Source organism: Nicotiana sylvestris, chromosome 6 (genome assembly GCF_000393655.2).
Source record: "Nicotiana sylvestris chromosome 6, ASM39365v2, whole genome shotgun sequence".
Taxonomy (NCBI): Eukaryota; Viridiplantae; Streptophyta; class Magnoliopsida; order Solanales; family Solanaceae; genus Nicotiana; species Nicotiana sylvestris.
This window is the reverse complement of record NC_091062.1, coordinates 211,524,400-211,543,764: the sequence shown is the minus strand read 5'-3', so window position 1 is coordinate 211,543,764 and position 19,365 is coordinate 211,524,400. Positions and strand designations below refer to the sequence as shown.

At 37.5% G+C, this 19,365-nt stretch overlaps 1 protein-coding gene across 1 annotated transcript; it reads right to left on the bottom strand.

The window, feature by feature from the left end:
* Nucleotides 1–589: 589 nt before the first annotated feature.
* LOC138868178 (putative late blight resistance protein homolog R1C-3) lies at nt 590–18,348 on the bottom strand. Its single transcript, XM_070149961.1, has 2 exons — nt 18,193–18,348; nt 590–2,974 (listed from the first exon to the last, which is right to left on the bottom strand). The coding sequence occupies exon 2, from the start codon at nt 2,903–2,905 to the stop codon at nt 590–592; it is 2,316 nt and encodes a 771-aa protein (XP_070006062.1). The 5' UTR covers nt 2,906–2,974; nt 18,193–18,348.
* Between the last annotated feature and the right edge of the window lie 1,017 nt (nt 18,349–19,365).

The window sequence follows — 19,365 nt, the reverse complement described above, 5'->3', positions numbered from 1 at the left end:
AGTACTAATGATTAGTAAAAACAAAGAAGAGGAAAATCAAGAAAATCTTCTTTATCATCAGCAGCAGAAGAAGAGTTCATTAAGGAGTAAAGCCACACTTTGTATCAGATGTTGCTAATGTTATTCTGAATCATCACTGAAATAAAGCAAAGATAATAAGGGGGTGAGAATGATTTAATTAAGTAGGGGGGATTCGGATGAGGGTGGGTAAATAAGTTGGATCGGATGGGGTTTAATAAAAAATGGGGCAGGTTATTTTAGTACAACCAGGGTGTGCCACACGTCATTTTTAAGTTTTGAAGAGGGATGTAACGGGTGAGGGGTATTTTGAACCCACAAGTATAATGGTAGGGGTATGAATACTAAGAAAGTGAAACGGATAGTATATATACGTTTATACAATTTATCCTGTTGTACACTAGGAGGGAGGCATTTTATGAAGGATATGCATGAAACCTTTATGTATACTCTCCAAAATGCTGTTTAAGTATATATGATAAAAATAATAATGCAAGATATAACTGAACTTCAGAATTCAAGACACAGAAGCTAATAAAATGAAAAAAGAAGTGCTGAACTGGTGGCTTAATTACTCCAGTATACGAACTTGGAGACTGTCACATCCTGTAGTTTCTTCAATTTCCTTTTTGATATTCATAGCTGAAACTCCGAGAGAATCCATGCAGTCTTCTACTTCAATAAGTTGGAGCGTTGGAACATCCACAAAGCAAGGTGGGATCTCCTCAAGGTAGCAATAACCTTTGATAACTAGTTTTTCAAGCATGGGAAAGGATTCCTCTGAAGCTTTCCATTCTGTCAAATCCTTAATCTGTAATGTCAAGTATTTGAGTGCAGGGAACACGACATCTCTAACGTCCCAACAGTAATTCAGATTCCAGAATCGAGATCCTCTTATTAATGTAAGACTCTCAAGCATCCGCAATCTTGCAATGTTTGCGACTATCTTTTCCGTTAGTGACATGTTGCGAATGCTCAAACGCCTAAGATTTGAAGGGAAGACAAAGTATTCGTCCCATCCAACTGAAGTATTGTATCCTTTCCTGCCATTTTTGACTTCAAGTTCGAGAGATTGAAGGTGAGTATGAACTTCTGGTATGGGAAACAAAGGACAACTAGGTACATCTTCAATTTTGAGGCGGAGTTGTTCAAGATTGGGGAACCTCCACCAGAACCTTGGATTCATATCATCCACATATGTACAGCACATGCCAAATGTCTTCAAGTTCTCTAGCATAGTTGTTGAAGATTGTCCAAAAACTACCCGGTCATCGGCTTCCCATACCAAGGAAAATTTGGTTATATTCACATGTCTTAGCTTTGTCATTTTCCAGATAGCAAGCAATGTCATTGGATTGGAGATGGCTGAACGAACCACTAGAGTTTGAAGATCGAGTAGGTGAGAAATCCACTTGAAATCAAATTGTCCGACAGAAATTTCAAGGTACCTCAAGTGAGTTAAAGATTGTACTGCAGTAGTCCAAGAACTTGGCAAGTAGTCCGCATCCATCAAACGCAACACTCGAACAAGTCTTAATTTAACCAGTAAAGGTAAAGGATCTGATCGATAATAACTCCATGTGTTGAATTGTACTGGATGAGCAATGAACTCCAAAGGCTTAGGACATTCACCAGAACACTTAGTTTCCAGCTTGGACTCGAGCATTGGAATCTTATCCAGTCGATATTCGCAACGATCTAATTGTTCAACCAGATCATCATGAATATAAATGCATAACCGCGATTCCTTGGAATACACATGTTGATTTGGACTGTATGGCACTGTCAGCTGCATATACTTTTCTTCTATAAGTTTTGCCAAGCAAAACTCACGCACTACATCGTGAACTGTGCAGTAGTCTATGTCACCATTAAAACTCCTCTTGGAGACCATCACTAGGCTTCTCTTAAGCAGATCATCCAAGAAAATGCTAGATGTTTTCTCTATGTTCTCGGTGTCAATATCCTCTACAAACTCTTCGGCCATCCAGAACTTCAGCAAATCAGACACTAAAATCTCATGGTCTTCTGGAAAGAATGACATGTAAAGAAGGCAAGATTTTAAGTGGTCTTCTAAATGATCATAACTTGTTTGCATTACCTTCATGGTTTGCTCTCCTAAAACATAAGAACTTAAGCCATTTGCAACCTCAAGCCACAAGGATGCCTCTCTTTCCATTTTCACAATAATTCCAGCAATCAGGACAACCACAAGGGGCAATCCCTTACAGTGTTCTGCAACTTGTAACCCTGCTACCCATAGATTCGGAGGACAACTCTCTCCTTGGAATACTTTCTTCTGCAGTAATTCCCAACTCTCTTCCAGTGTCAGAAATCTAAGAGAATAGGGATCACTGCGATATTGAAGATGCTTAGCCACTTCTTCAATTCGAGTTGTTACAATTACTCTACTTCCATCTTCGCCATTAGGGAAGCATAATCCCAAATCTTCCCATACTTCGACTTCCCATATATCATCTAATACAATGAGATATCTCTTGCCTTTTAGACTCTTCTGCAACTTGTCAGCTATGTCAATGTCCTCCTTGATTTCTCTCTTATCACTAGTTGCTTGTTTGAAAATCTCAATCAACAACTTCATCCTATTATATGTTTGCGAAACAGGAATCCATACTTTAACATCAAAGTGATTAACAATAGAAGGATTGTTGTACACTTTCCTGGCCAAAGTTGTTTTTCCGAGACCTGGCATTCCATAGATTGAGATGACATCTAGCTCCTTTGCTCCACCAGTCAATTTTTTCATTATACTTTCTGCATCTTTCTCAAAGCCCACAACTTCATCATCAGTTGATAGAAAACTACGTTTGCTGGAAGGCTTTGCAGAAGAAAGAGTTCCTTTTTCACATGTCTCAACAATCTCCATCTCTAGTTGGTATCTTTCACAATAGTATAAACTATAAACCAACTGCCTTAGAGTTAATAGCTCTGTCACCTTCCATAAAATTAATCAAAACAAAATTAACAATCTTCTTTATTTAGAGAAAGAATTCAAACCAATAAATAATACGTAACAAATATTTAATGCCGCATTTAAGGTTTTATGGGTCTAAAGGCCACCAGTATATAATGAAGAAATAAAGTAGACATCCAAAATCTTAATTTATAACGTCACGCCTTAATAGTAAATTAATGAAAATTTATGTTCACATTATTTGAAATACCATAGGAGTCAAAGGAAAAATAAAGAAATTTCATGTTATTAATTATACAAATAGCTTATGTGTTGTTTACATTATTTGAAATACGATAGGAGACAAAAGAAAAATAAAGAAATTTTCATGTTATTAATTATACAAATAGCTTAAGTGTAATCCTACTTTATCATAAAGCGGCTGATTTTAAATGTTCATTAATTATATAAATAGCTTAAGTGTAATCTTATTCGAGTAGATTTCAAATTTATATTGAATGATGTATTTGACATATTTAAATTATCATGTAAATAATAAGTAATACCTAACATTCAATGTTATTGCTTTGGAATAATTATATTTATATTGATTAAAAATTTTAATTTATATGTTTACTTTACGTTTTATAGTTTAATTTAATTCTTTTATAATAAATATTTAAATTTATTTTTCTTGTTTAAATAGTATTAACTGCAAATTGAACTTTTGCCGTCCTTTTTCGTAATTTGATACTTAAAAGTGTTTTTTTAAAAGATTAGCCAAATATAATGAGCTTGCAAAAGGCACAACTCAAACGAATTGACCAAGCACAAACTACTATTTTCGCAAAAGTACTTTTGAACAAAAGCACTTTTCAAAATAAGCAGTTTAAACCATTTCTCTCTCAGTGCATGTTAGTTTAACGTGCGCCATCCATGGGGAAGAGAGCTCGGAATCAATCGCAGAAGACAATTTTGGCTCAGGAATCAGCCGCGTTAGTAGGAATTAAATCAACAATGGAAAAAAGATGAGCTGCTAAAGGCAATTGAAATCTTGAAGTCACAGAAGATAGAGTTGGAAACCAATAGAACAATACTAACAAAATCTAGGGATGCAAACTCAGAGAAAATTGGGGGATCTTCAATAGCTAGCACACCTGAGCAATTGGAGGTAACATCCACCTCAAAAGAAGCTTCAGGAAGTTCGTCAAAGAGTCAAAGTAAACTCTCGTGGGCAGACGAAGTAGAACTAATGGATGAAGTCGCAAGCAAGGGATCCATTTGGGAAAACTTTTACATCACAAAGGTAACTAATGATAGTTTTAAACTAGAATACATAGCTCCAGAGGTGCATGTAGAGACTCTTGTATGTGAAATTGAAACCGAGGATATCAGTATAGAACTGGAATATTGAAAAACTGTTGTAGTGTGTTATGTTTTGAGGGCTCACCCTCCCTTCTCAGTTTTGAACAACTTTATCCAGAAAATATGGGGCAAATATGGCGTTAATAAGATCTCTATGATGAAGAATGGATAGTTTTCGTGCGATTTGATGATGTAGTAGGGAAGAATGAAGTTATTCAAGAAGGTATATACCACTTTGATAACAAATCTTTTATTGTAAAAGTATGGCATCTAGACATGGAATTTACCAGGGAGGAGCTCTATACAGTTCCAATTTGGGTTGAATTACCAACTTGGACTTCAAATATTGGAGCTCAAAGGGATTAAGAAAAATAGGGAGTTTAATTGGTAAACCATTTATGGTAGACAATCACACAAAAAAGAAAATGAGGCTTAGCTTTGCATGATTACTTATTGAAGTAGGTATGGATGCCAAGCTACCAGAAAAGATTTTCTTTAAAAAATAAAAAATGAATGCCTATGTAACAAAATGTACAATATGATTGGAAACCTACTTTATGTAAGTTTTGTAAGAAATATGGTCACAAGGAAAAAGAATATCGCGTAAAGAAGGTGCATCAACCTTCACATGTCCAGAGACAACAAGAACTAGCTCAGAAGCAGGAAAAACTAGTGACAAAGGCTGCATAAGAGATACAAGGTGTGTATATAAGCAAAGGGTCAGCAGGTAATCAAGAGGTAAATTCATGATAGGTAACACCTATTAATAATGCAAGGAACAAAATTAGCAAGCAACAAGGAAATAGAGGAATTCAGATTAACGAACATAACACTTTCAAACCACCAGCTCAAGGTCCTAGTGAGTTAGTAGACCAATGTGTTCAAGGAGTACAAAGTCAAGTTGTAATGATCCGACCGGTCGTTTTGAGCTCTAGCACATCGTTCAATAATTTGAGGCCATGAGTAGCTTCAGTTAAGGTATTATGACTTGTACATCTAGTCGGAATTGAATTTCGTGAAGTTCGGAGTTGATTTAGAAAGAAAATTCTCATTTCGAAAGCTTTAAGTTGGAAGCATTGACCAAGGTTTAAATTTTGAGTAAACGACCTTAGGATCAGGATTTGAAGGTTCCAACAGGTTCATATGATGATTTTGGACTTGGGCATATGTCCGGATCAGGTTTGGGATGACTCGGGAGCGTTTCGGTGCCTATTATGGAAAGTTGGTATTTTGGTAGGATTTTATAAATTTGGGTTGAAGTGAATTTCAATATTATCAATGTCCATTTAGAATTACGAGCCTAGGAATAGCTCTGTATAGTGATTCTGGTCATAGAAGCACGTTCGGATATGGATTTGGAAGTCCGTATGTCATTTTGGGGTCATTTGGCAAAAGTTGGAAATTTGAAGGTTTTTGAAAAGTTTGACCGGGAGTGGACTTTTTGATATCGGGGTCTAATTTTGATTCCAGAAGTTGGAGTAGGTCCATAATGTCGAATGTGTCTTGTGTGCAAAATTTGAGGTCAATCAGACGTGATATGATAGGTTTCTGCATCGAACGTAGAAGTTTGAAGTTCTAAAGTTCATTAAGCTTGAATTGGGGTGCGATTCATGAGTTCGACGTTGTTTGATGTGATTTAAGGCCTCGATCCAGTTTGTGTTATGTTATGGGACTGGTTTGTTTGATTGGACGAGATCCCGAGGGCCTTGGGTATGTTTCAGAATGGTTTCGGATCAATTTTTGGATGAAAGGTTGTGCTGGTTTTGCTGGTTTTTGGGTCTGGGCTACAGGTCTCATAAATGCGAGGTTTTGATCGCATTTGCGAACTCGCATTTGCAAGGGAGGAGTCGCATTTGCGATGGTGGGAAAGTACTGAAGGGTTCGCATTTGCGATACTGTCCCCTTCGCATTTGCAAAAAATTTGGTCGCAAATGCGACCTTGGAAGGGGTGGCTCTGGTTCGCATTTGTGATGCTTTTGTCACAATTGCGAACAAGATGTCGCAAATGCGACATCTGCGACTGGAGCAAGGGCTTATATTTCGGGACTTAGCTCATTTCCCTCATTTCCCAGTTGGACTTAGGAGATTTTTGAGACCATATTGAGAGGGGTTCCATCAACATCAAGAGGCAAGTGATTTCCCGTGTATTTTGAGTTAAATACTTGAATTATACATAGATTTTAATATGGAAATTCGTGGACAATTTATAGAAATTTGGGGTTTTGGCAGAAAACCTAGAAAATTGGTATATTTTGATTTTAACCACGAATTTTGGCATGGAATTGAGAATAAATTATATATTTGAGTTCGTGGGGTTATGGGTAATGTTTATCTTCGAAAATTTTTGGAATCCAAGCACGTGGGCCCGAGGGTGATTTTTATTGACCTTTCAGGCGGAGTTGGAAATTGTTGTAAATTGGATTATAATGAGCATTAGAGTATATATTCATTGATTTGCACATTTATTGACTTTATTTTGGAGCGTCGGTCATCGGTTTGAGTTGTTGGAAGGGATTAGGGCTCGGTTATGGAATCTTGGAGCAAGGTAAGTCTCTTTTCTAACCTTGTATGAGGGAATTAATCCCATAGGTGAACTAAATTAATATGCGATTCTATTTGTGGTGGATATGTATGCACGAGGTGACGAGAGTCCATCCGTAACTACAATTCATGCTTATGTCCGGGTAGTTATAGGTTTACACCATGCCTTGTTGATACCATTATTTGATTATGTTTATTATTTGCCTTGAAAAGAAGTGAGATTAAGTATGCTTATTGAATGTCTTGAAAAGAGTTGAAATTGAGGATTTCGAGATTTGAAAGTTTTCCTTTGAACGTCGTATTTTTGAAAAAGAATTGAGGAATATTATAATAATTTGAGAAATCTATGTTCGACCGTGTCGCAAATATATTCCGCAAGTGGGATAAACTTCCGCTGCTCTCATGGGAGCAGGCCGTTCACCTCGACACGCTAAATAGATGCATCTATGGTTCGTTCCATTCGACCCTCGGCAATGCACATTTTATATTTATATGTTGGATCGGGTCGTACGACCTCAACATGATTTGCGTATTATAAATCTTTGGAACTAATAATAATTGATATTGCCTCGTTGGTTTTAGATATAAATTGTTAAAAGACGAGAATCAATTGGGAAATTTCCTATTAATAAGATAATTGTTTACTTCTTGTTATTGAGTTTTCAGCTGTTTTATACAATCCATGCTTAATTATCAATATCTTATTTTTAACCTAGAGTAAGTGTCAGAGTCGACCCCTCGTCACTATTTCTTCGAGGTTAGATTGGATACTTACTGGGTACACGTTGATTTACGTACTCATACTACACTTGCTGCACATTTTTGTGCAGGTACATATATGTCTAGTGGCCTCGTGAACGTAGAGGCTTGGTTATTACGGACACTTCAGTGAGCTGCATTCCATGTTACGATCCGCAGCCAGTAGAGTTTTCTTCAAAGTTATTTATATTTTTCTGTGTAATTTGTATTCCGGACATATGATGTATTTTATTTATCTTCCTAGTTGATGCTCATGCACTTATGACACTGGGTTCTAGGGGTACTTATGAGTTGTTCATTAGTGTATTTGGAAAAATATTATCATTTACTCTATAATTTTATTTATTATTATTTAATCGAAGGAAAAATTATGATTTCAAAATACTAAAATGAGTAATCAAGTTAATCAATTATTGTTGGTTTGCCTGACATTGGTGTTAGGCGCCATCACGACCTTTAATAGATTTCGAGTTGTGACAACATGGTATCAGAGCACTAGATTCACTTAGATCTCACGAGTCATGAGCTAGTCTAGTAGAGTCTTGCGAATCGGTATGGAGAAGTCTGTACTTATCTTTGAGAGGCTACAGGGCTGTTAGGAGCACTTCCCTTCTTGATTCCTCATCGTGCGATTTGATTCCTTTGAGGCTTATGCATGCCTTCATTTCCTTCTTATTCAATCTTATGCGACTTGAAGCACTTGTTATAAATTGGGAATTAAGGAATCGTAATAGTACTACTGAGGTAGTGCAGGATGCTTCTCCCTACATATTTGATTGGACTATTGTCGTGACTTTGCAGAAGGTCGTTCTTTCGTTTTAGCTCAGTATCAGTAATTCCTAAGGTTTTGAGATTTGGCATTGATTGTATGGTGATTCGTGTGTAACTATCGCACAGTGTTTGTGTAATGGTAGGATGCTTGTCTATGCGTCGAGGCAGTGAATGACTTGAAAGGAGGTTTTACTCGATACATGATTCAGAGATTCAATATTCTATTTTTGGCGGAGGAAAGACAATTGGCTTACAAATGCTTTGGTTTAGGTCAATAGGGTAATAAGACTTGGTATTTTCGAGAGTGGTGGAAATTTTCATCTGTGGTGTGGTGTTGTTGTCTTTGATTGCATGCGTTAAGTTCGCCGGTGTTATGATTTTCTTCAATTTTCCTTTGGGGAAGAGTATTGTGAAGTGGTGTGGGGGAAGCAACCATCAGAGGTCGCAGTGTGCTGTGGTTCAAAATCAAATCGGTGTTCCTAATGTTGATGGCTCAGGGAAGATGATCTTCGGAGAAGTTTAGAGCTGGTAGCGATCCGTTGGTTCAAGTGTTACATAGATGGATTCTGATTTAAGGCAACAGCAGGGCATTTATGAGAAAGAACATACGGGTGGTGTTTTGCGGTGGCTAAATTTCTAGAAGGCCAAATATGAGAAGCAGAAATGAATTAGTTGCATAAGGAGAGGGTTTGACCAAAGTGGGAGAGCGGCATAGTAGCATTTAGGGTTCTGTGGTAGGATAGTTGCACGCCTTAAGGAAAGTTTAGAGTGATTTGGGATTCATGGCGGACTGTGACTAGGTCTACGGGCTTAATTTGGAATATTGGCTGTTATACGGAGGGAGGTTGGATACGACGGAAAGGGGTTGCTTGATATGAAGAAGGATACAACATGACTTTGGAGTGGAATGTGTTATCACACCTTTAGTTGATGTCCATGAGGAGTGAATGGACTCGTACAGTCGGGATACCACCCGATAGAGATATTTACTTACGTATTGATTTGTCCCCGACACTCAGCCCATTTTTATTCTGCCATACCGTATGGCCCTACCAGAGTTGAAAGAATTGAAGGAGTAATTGCAAGATTTTCTTGATAAGGGTTTCATTTGACCTAGTATCTTGCCCTGGGGTGTACCTGTGTTGTTTGTAAGAAGAAGGATGGATCGATGAGGATGTGCATAGATTATCGACAGTTGAACAAAGTCACCATCAAGAACAAGTATCCATTGCCAAGGATTGATGACTTATTTGATCAGATTCAGGGTGCCAAGGTGTTTTCAAAGATAGATTTAAGGTCTGGCTACCATCAGTTGAAGATTAGGGCATCCGATGTCCCTAAGACAGTTTTTTTAGACTCGGTATGGGCAATATAAGTTTCTAGTGTCGTTTGGGCTGACAAGGGCAACAACATTCATGGATTTAGTGAACCTGGTGTTTAAACCCTCTCTAGACGCCTTTGTGATTGTGTTTATTGATGATATCTTGATCTACTTCCGCAGTCGAGAGGAGCATGAGCAGCATCTTCGGATCGTTCTTTAGACTTTGAGAGACAGCCAGTTATATGCTAAGTTTTAAAAATACGAGTTTCAGTTGAGCTCAGTCATTTTCTTGGGGCACGTTGTATCGGTAGAAGGTATTTAGGTGGATCCTAAGAAGATTGAGGCAGTTTAGAACTAGCATAGACCCACATCAGCTATGGAGATCCGAAGTTTCTTGGGATTGGTAGGTTACTATAGTCAGTTTGTGGAGGGTTTTGCATCTACAACAGCCTTGTTGACCAGGTTGACCCAGAAGGGTGCCCTGTTAAGATGGTCAGACGAGTGTGAGGTGAGCTTTCAGAAGCTCAAGACTGCTTTGACTACGGCGCCAGTGTTGGTGTTACCTAAAGGTTCAGGATCTTATACGGTATATTGTGATGCATCTCGTATTGGACTTGGTGCGGTTTTGATGCAGGGTGGCAAGGTGATTGCATATGCGTTGCGGCAGTTGAAGGTTCACGAGAAGAATTACCCTATTTATGACTTAGAGTTAGCAGACATTGTTCATGTGCTGAAGATTTAGAAGCACTATCTTTATAGCGTGTCGTATGAGGTACTCACAGATCATCGGAGTTTGCGGTATTTGTTGAAGCAAAAGGAGCTCAATTTAAGGCAGACGAGGTGGTTGGAGCTATTAAAAGACTATGATATCACCATCTTGTATCATCCCGGGAAGGCCAATGTGGTGGCCTATTTTTTGAGTAGAAAGTCAGTGAGTATGGGCAGCCTTGCGTTCATTCCAATTGGTGAGAGACCACTTGCATTAGATGTTCAGGCTTTGGCCAATCAATTCGTGAGGTTGGATATATATAAGCCAGTTGTGTTCTAGCTTGTACAGTTATTCGATCTTCCTTGTTTGAGCGCATCAGGAAAAGACAGTATGATGAATTTCATTTGCTTGTCTGTAGGGATACGGTGCGGCACGGTGATGTCAAGCAGGTTACTATCGGAGATGATGGAGTTTTCAGGATGCAGGGTCGTTTTTGTGTGCCTAATGTAAATGGACTTTGTGAGTTAATTCTTGATGAGGCCCATAGTTCCTAGTATTCTATTCATTTGGGTGCCGCCAAGATGTATCAGGACTTGCGGCCGTATTATTGATAGGGGAGGATGAAGAAGGATATTGTTGCATATGTAGCTCAATGTCTAAATTGTCAGCAGGTAAAGTATGAGCATCGGAGACCTGGTAGTTTGCTTCACAAGTTAGAGATTCCTAAGTGGAAGTGGGAGCGTATCACTATGGATTTCATTGTTAGACTCCCACGGACTCAGAGAAAGTTCGATGCAGTTTGGGTTATTGTGGACAGGCTGACCAAGTCACCGCATTTCATTCCTATGGCAGTTACCTATTCTTTAGAGTTGTTGGCAGAGATTTACATCTACGAGATCGTTCGTCTTTACGGTATGCCAGTTTCTATCATTTTTATCGAGGTACGTAGTTTACCTCGTACTTTTGGAGGGCAATACAGCGTGAGTTGGGCATGTAGGTTGAGTTGAGCACAATATTTCATCCTCAGACGGACGGACAGTCCGAGCACACCATTTAGATATTGGAGGATATGCTCTGCGCTTGTGTTATTGACTTCAGAGGCACTTGGGATCAGTTCTTGCCACTTGTGAAGTTTGCCTACAACAACAGCTATGAGTCAAGCATCCAGATGGCTCCCTATGAGGTGTTATGCGGTAGGCGATACCGATTGACGGTTGGATAGTTCAAGCTGGGGGAGGCTCGGTTATTGGGTACAGATTTGGTATAGGATGCCTTGGATAAGGTTAAGATTATTCAATATAGACTTCGCACAGCTCAGTCCAGGCAGAAAAGTTATGTTGACCGTAGAGTTTGTGATGTTGCATTCATGATCGGAGAGAGAGTGTTGCTCCAGGTATCACCCATGAAGGGTGTAATGAGGTTTGGAAAGAAGGGCAAGTTGAGCCTTAGGTACATCGGACCTTTTGAGATTCTTCAGAGAGTGGGTAAGGTGGCTTACAAGCTCGTATTGCCACCTATTTGTCAGCAGTTCATCTAGTATTCCATGTGTCCATGCTCCTGAAGTACCACGGTAATCCGTCTTATGTGCTAGATTTTAGCTCTATCTAGTTGGACAATGATTTGACTTATGAGGAGGAGCCGGTAGTTATTCTAGCGCGGCAGGTTCGACAGCTGAGGTCTAAGAGTTATCCTTCAGTTCGAGTGCAGTGGAGAGGTCAGCCCGTCAAGGCAGCTACTTGGGAGTCTTAGTCGGACATGCGGAGTAGATATCCGCACCTTTTTACTAGCTCAGGTTCTTTTCTACGTCCGTCCGAGGACGAACGGTTGTTTTAGAGGTGGAGAATGTGATGACCCGATAGGTCATCTCATGTTTTAGAACTAAATTTTGTATTCGGAATCCTTAACTATCTTATTTTAACCTTCCTCGATTTGCATGTTTTTCTCCGGAAGGCTTATATGTTAAAAACTGATAAGAATAATAATTTTTTCCTTAAAAATTAATTTGAGTCAAAATCTGTCAACGTTTTGAGCAAATGGACTCGGATCAGTATTTTGACGGTCCTGCTGGGTTTGTATCATACTTTAGGACATAGGAGTATGTCTAGAATCGCATTCTGATGTCCCTAGCTCGAGATCTGAATTTTTGTTGAAAATTAAAAGTTTTAAAGTTTAATGATTTTAAGAAATGATTGATGTTTGTCCATGTTTATACCGGGTCCGTATTTTGGTTCCGGATTCTTGTATAGGTGCATTATTATATTTATGACTTGTCTGTAAAATTTGGTGAGAAACAGAGTTAGTTTGACGTGATTCGGACGTTCGCTTGTGAAAATAGAAGTTTTAAAGTTTTCTTGAAAATTTCATTTGAGACGTTCGCTTGTTATTTTGGTGATTTGATCGTGCGAACAAGTTTGTATGATATTTTAGGACGTCTGTGCTTGTTTGGTTTGGAGCCCCGGGGGCTTGGATGAGTTTCAGATAGGCTACGGAGTGTTTTGAACTTAGAGAAACATAGCAGCTGGTGTAGCAAATCTGCAAACTTTGCATTTGCAAGGTCTGGCTCGCAAATGCGAGCCTCGCATTTGCGAAGAGGCCATCACATTTGCGAGCAGTGGGCTGGGGGGAGGACCATCACATTTGCGAAGTTTTGATCGCATTTGCAATCCAGGCAGTTCGCGTTTGCCAACACTGGTTCACATTTGCGTAGGCATTCTTCGCATTTGCGAGGCTCGCATTTGCAATCCCCAGGTCGCAAATGCGATACTTGCAACTGATCAAATAGTTTAAGGGATTTTCTCTCTTTCTTCAAATCTTCAAAACAAGAAAATCCTATGAGTGATTTTTCCAAGACCCTTTCTTCTCCAAATCATTGGTAAGTTATTCTAACCCATTTTCTTTCATTCTTTCATTATATTTCACAAGTTTTTAACCTAAAATCTAGTGTTTTCATGGGGAAAATTTGGGAGTTTGGGTAGGATTAGGAATTTTTGAGAATTTGGGATTTAGACCTCCAATTGGGGTCGGATTCCAAAAAAAGTTACATAACCGAGCTCGGGGGTCAATAGGTAATCGGGTTTTAGTCCGAATTTTGGGTTTGGACCAAGCGAGCCTGGGGAGTTAACTTTTATTGACTTCTTCAATAATGACCTAAATTGAATATTTTGCGATCGTGGATGATTACTAAGGCTTATTTTGAATCGTTTGGTTGGTAATTTGCTAGATATTGTTGGTTCGGAGGCTTGTTTGAAAGGCAAAGTTATGGTTAAGCTTTGAGTGGTCTCTAGAGCAATGTAAGTGTTGTGTCTAACCTTGACTTGAGGGAATTAAAAACCCTCAGACTATATGTTATGTGAATTTTATGTGAGCGACATATATGTGAGGTGACAAGTGCTTATATGCCGTCGAATTATCTGTTTCTCATGATTTTTCGCTTTTTCTTAATTATTTCCTATCATGTCTTAACTATTATATGTTCTAAATGCTTTCCATTCTTAGCTGCTACTTACTAATTAATATCTTCTCCTGTTAATAATGTTAGCTCTTCCATTGTTTCATAATTCTCTGCTATTTGCTTAGATTGATTTACTCGCACCTTCTAATTATTAATTACTAGATTGGTTTCATGGTATAGTATTACTTGTGTAGATTCTTATATTGTACAAGGCTTCCTTCTCGGTTTAGTTTGGTAATTATTGATCGTAAGGGTTTTGTGGTTGAACTGTTGATTTGACTGTGCACATTGAGTGTTTTGAACTGATATAGTGGGATCGGGCTGCATGCCGCAACGGGAGTAATAAGGGTGGATTGATATAGTGAAATAAGGGTAAATTACTATACGGTGGGATCGGGCTGCACGCTGCAACAAGTAGAATAAGGGTGGATTGATATGGTGAAATAAGGGTGAATTATGATACTATTGTTGATATATGATGGGTTTGGGTCGCGCGCCGCAACATATACATATTATTTACTGTTCTTGATATTGTTACGGTGAAATAACGGAGGATTGTGTGTTGTCTGGTGGGATCGGGTTGCGCGCTGCAACAACTTATGTGTTTCCATTTCTTGATTTGTGTTGGTTTTCGATATTCTCATTTGAACTGCTAAGGATTGATAATTCTGAACAATACTGGTTTATTTCCTGAGGCGGTAGTTATCATTTTCAGTTGACTGCTTCTTCCTATTCAGTATTTCTATTTTTCTATCATTATTATCTATACTGCGTTCATGTTGTAGTATAAGTGGTCTGCCTTAGCCTCGTCACTACTTCATCGAGGTTAGGATCAACACTTACTAGTACATGGGGTCGGTTGTATCGATACTACACTCTGCACTTCTGTGCAGATTTTGGAGTCAGTCCCAGTGGCGGCTACTAGAGAGATCAAATTAGATAGCCTGTGGAGACTTGAGGTACAGTTACTCAGTGCCGGCAGCTCCTGAAGTCCCCTTCTTTGTTTCTATTTAGCTGTGTATTTTCATTCAGACAGCTTTGTATTTATTTTAGACCGTTGTATGTATTTAGTAGCTCGTGCACTTGTGACACCGGATTCAGGGATTTGTAGCAGATGTTTTATAGCTTTAGCTTCCGCATTTACACTTTAGATTATTTCAGTTATTTTAGTTCTTTCTTAATATTAACTTTTAAACTGTTAAAACGGATAAACCGTTCTAACATTGGCTTTCCTAGCAAGCGAAATATTATGCGCCATCACGGTCCCGACGTTGAAAATTTTAGGTCGTGATAGTTTTATGAGGAATGGTAAATGTTTATCAGTAGAACACCAGGTTGGATTGTTGCAACCAGATACCATTGTAGAGGTCAAAGGTGCAATGTTTCAGATAGATGTGAATAAGAGTCATTGGCCAGATGGATTTGAAAGTGGTTTCTCAAGGCTTTATGGTCTATGGTTGGAGAAGATATAACAAATGCAATCCTGGAGTTCTTTGATAATGGTCAGATGTTGAAGCAACTAGACTCAACTATCATAGCTCTAATTCCTAAAGTTGAAGATCCTCAAATGCAAGCCAATACAGACCTATTTCATACTACAATACCATATATAAGTGCATTTCAAAACTCATTTTCAAGGGAAAAGAGGACTAAGGCAGGGGGATCCTATGTCTCCCTTGTTGTTTGTTCTAGTAATAGATTACTTGACAAGAGGCCTTGGTAAAATGAGTGAGCTACCAGATTTTCACTTTCATCCAATGTGCAAAGCAACTAAACTGACACATCTAATTTTTGATGATGACTTGATGCTGTTTTGTAAAGGAGAAGCTGCCTCGATTAACAGGATGATAGAAGTACTCAACCACTTCAGTGCAGTATTTGGGCTTCTGGATAACCTAGATAAATCCAACATTTTTCTGGTAGGGATGGATGAGGAATGCAAGCAAGAGATCCTTAATTGCACAGGATTTTCTTTGGATTCACTGCCTATAAGATACCTTGGTTTATCTCTCTCCTCTAAGAAATGGAGTAAAGTGGAATATCATGCTTTGGTTGAAAAGCTTACAGAAAGTGTTCGCAATGGTTATTCTAAATTACTCTCGTATGCTGGAAGAATACAAATTATTAATACTGTTCTCTTCTCCATTTACAATTTTTGGAGAGCAGTATTCATCTTGCCACAAAGTGTGGTTAAAAGCATTGACAAAATATGTAGAAATTACTTAGGGGGAATTCTATAGGCCACATGAAGGTATCATTAGTAGTATGGCAAAAGGTCTGTAATCCTAAAAAATATGGAGGATTAAATATTTAAAAAAAGTGAACAGTGGAATATAGCTTCTGTTGGCAAGTTACTATGGCAGATGGCAACAACAAAAAAGGATGTACCATCGGTGAAATGGGTCAATGAAGTCTACATGAAGTCCAATCACAACATCTGGGAGCACCAATCCCCACAGAATTGTAGTTGGTATTGGAAAAAACTAAATGCTCTAAAGGAGATCATGGCACAATGGTATACTAGAGGAGTTTACCAGCTGGACACTAGTGGTTTCTTTCAGTGTCTAGCAGTTACATAGCACTGAAGGGAAACATAACCAGGCTGAGGGAAGCAGAGCTTATATAGAATCCTGTAATGTTGTCAAGACAAAGAGTGATTACTTGGCTGGCATATCAAGACAAGCTAATGATTAAAGAAAGACTGATGAGGTTGAACATCCCTATCAATGGGGACATCAATTGCATACTATGTGATTGTGGAGTACTTGAGACGCACCAACATCTATTTGTGGATTGTATCTGGACCCAGAATATAAGGGTGGCACTGCTCAATTGGTCAGGAATAAATATTCCATCCTATACAGTTAGCAGGAGTTTGCAGTGGATCAAGAATCGACACTGATGCAATTTAGGAAAGAAGTAGCAACAAAAATCATTGGTGCGATAATATACTACACTTGGCAAGCTCGGAATTGGAAGCATTTCAGGAAGATCAATGTAAATAATGCATTTATAGAGACACAAATTAAGAAGGAACTTAGGGAGATGATTAGTATGTTAGCAGGATCTAGAAGAGCTAGACATTGCCCAATTTTGATACAGAGGCTATGTAGTTAGAGCTGTTAAAACTGATAATAGTTAGAGTTCCTTGTTATTGTTTGTTTTTTGAGAGCTGGAGAGATTTTGATCCTAGTGGATTGGAACAGCTGGCTGCTCTTAGTTTGTAAATCATTTGGTTTGTTATGGTAATATTCACATATTATTGTCAAAAAAATAAGCAGTTTTTGGCAACTTGGCCAAAGGGCTCTTACTTGTTGGTTGTGAAATTATCTATTTTTACCATTGGGATAAATAGGTTGAAGACAAAGGTGATAAAATGAACCTACTTTATTAACCCGCCAAATTTATCTATGTCTAAATGGGATGGGTAATGACGCCTTAGTTGACTTGACACGAGGAGTTCAACCTAAAATGATCCATTAAATTATTGGAGATGGTGGACTTCAATGCTGAAGAATGAAGAGTTATACAAGCTTTTAAAACCCCCAACGACGAAGCTTTTAATTTTTCACTTTAATTTATTCAAAAATATTTAAATCCGTGATGACAAATGTGAATATCACTTTTAAGTTAGTTTTAATATAGATCTTCTTAATATCCTATTAATTGGTGAAAAGAAGTTTCAAATTATATATATATACAAATAGGATATTTTTTTCGCAAACAATAGAAAATAAGAGGGTGAATACAAGTGATGAATTTTAGTTGATTTATATTACCATATTATATGAGTGTTTGGTGTACTTATAGCATTTATTTTAAATTAAAAAGGATGTTCTCTTACATTTTACTATGCATCTCCTATTCCTAAATTTGTGTTACCATGTTTGGGCTCAATATTATGCAAATACAAAATTATGTGCTTTCTTCACAAAGATATATAGATATTCAAGTCAAAGAACAAAAACAGGCAAAATAAGAAAAAGCAAATAAAAAGAAAAAATGTTCAATCTTACATTCAAACGAGAAGGAGGGTCTTTTTCTCGTTCTTCTACTTCCAAGGCTAAACTATAAGAAAGTACATGACTTGGAGAGGAAATTTAGCTACGTTTACTATCTTCTTAATTATATCGTGTTATTCCTTGGGAAAGATCCAAATTATAATCCTTTCTGGTCTTGATCTAGTTAATAGATTCCACAGTCATTTTCAGAGGAATGATTATGCTCATAATCGCAACATAAAGAAGCCATAAAAATTAATGTGAATATTATTCTACCAAAGATCAGAAGAAGCAAACTAACATAATAAAATAAGTGGAAAATAACATGAAAAGAAATCTCACCTTCCGTTATAGAGATTGGAAACAGAGAGATTAATTGCTCCAAGTTTGCTTAATTTGATGGTTTAGGCTTTAGAGAAATTTAAAATGAGAAAGAATATTATTATAGGAGATGGTACGTGGACTTCAATCTTGAAGAATGAATAGTGATATATATAGTTTTGTTGTGGGTATGAACGAGTAAACAAATACATGTTAATTAATCCTACACTTTAAGAACGTATGCAAACTTTAAGTTTAGATCTGACTACAATTTAAAACTCTCAAGCATACAATGTACCAAACGCGATATGCGACTTAGGTGGAATATATATATATATATACCTCATAATTGTACTGCACTTCACATTTTTCTTAAAAAATATTTTTTCCGTTTCAATTTATGTGAACTTATTTTATTCGTGTAAAAAAGAATAATTTCTTTACATATTTGAAAATAATTTATCTTTATACAATAATTTATAGTCACACAAAATATATGTGCTTCATTTTATATCACAAGTTTAAAAGTATTCTCTTTTTTCTTAAATTCCGTGTCCAATAACGAAGGGAGAGTAAATATTAGAAATACTCTCTCCAACTCTAAAATGATTCTCCAATTTTACTTCCCAACTGCCAAGATTAAATAGAATAATTTTATAGATTACTGACTCATTCCACGTTCTATCTTTGCTAAAAAATTTAGAGTCAACTTAATATAATTTAATTCTAGATCTAAAATTAAAGAATAGAGAAATTGAATGTGCACGCACTCTCATGCATGATTCGCGATCATCGCAAAGTTGACCTGGCCGGGGCTGAGAAAAAAAATCCAAAATCGCCTCTCATATTTGGTCTTAACTAAAATAGTCTCAATTTTATAAGATGAGCAATAATAATCCCTTTAGTATGCAAAAGTGGTGTCTATTTTGGTCTACGGTAACAAAGACCATGTAACACAAATAAAAAAGTGTATGCGACCGTTCTAGATGTATATATATTTAGTCTGGCTAAATTAATGTATTCCAATAATTGAAGTCTTTTTGAGAATTCAAATTCCTCGGATCGGAGTGCATTATTTGTTTGATCTTCAGCGCAAATTATAAGGCCCCGGAATTTTTTTTTTCAAGTAATTTAAAATTTCGTCTTGCCAAGGTAGGTGAATTATTTTATTTTGTGTGTAAATGAGGATTCATG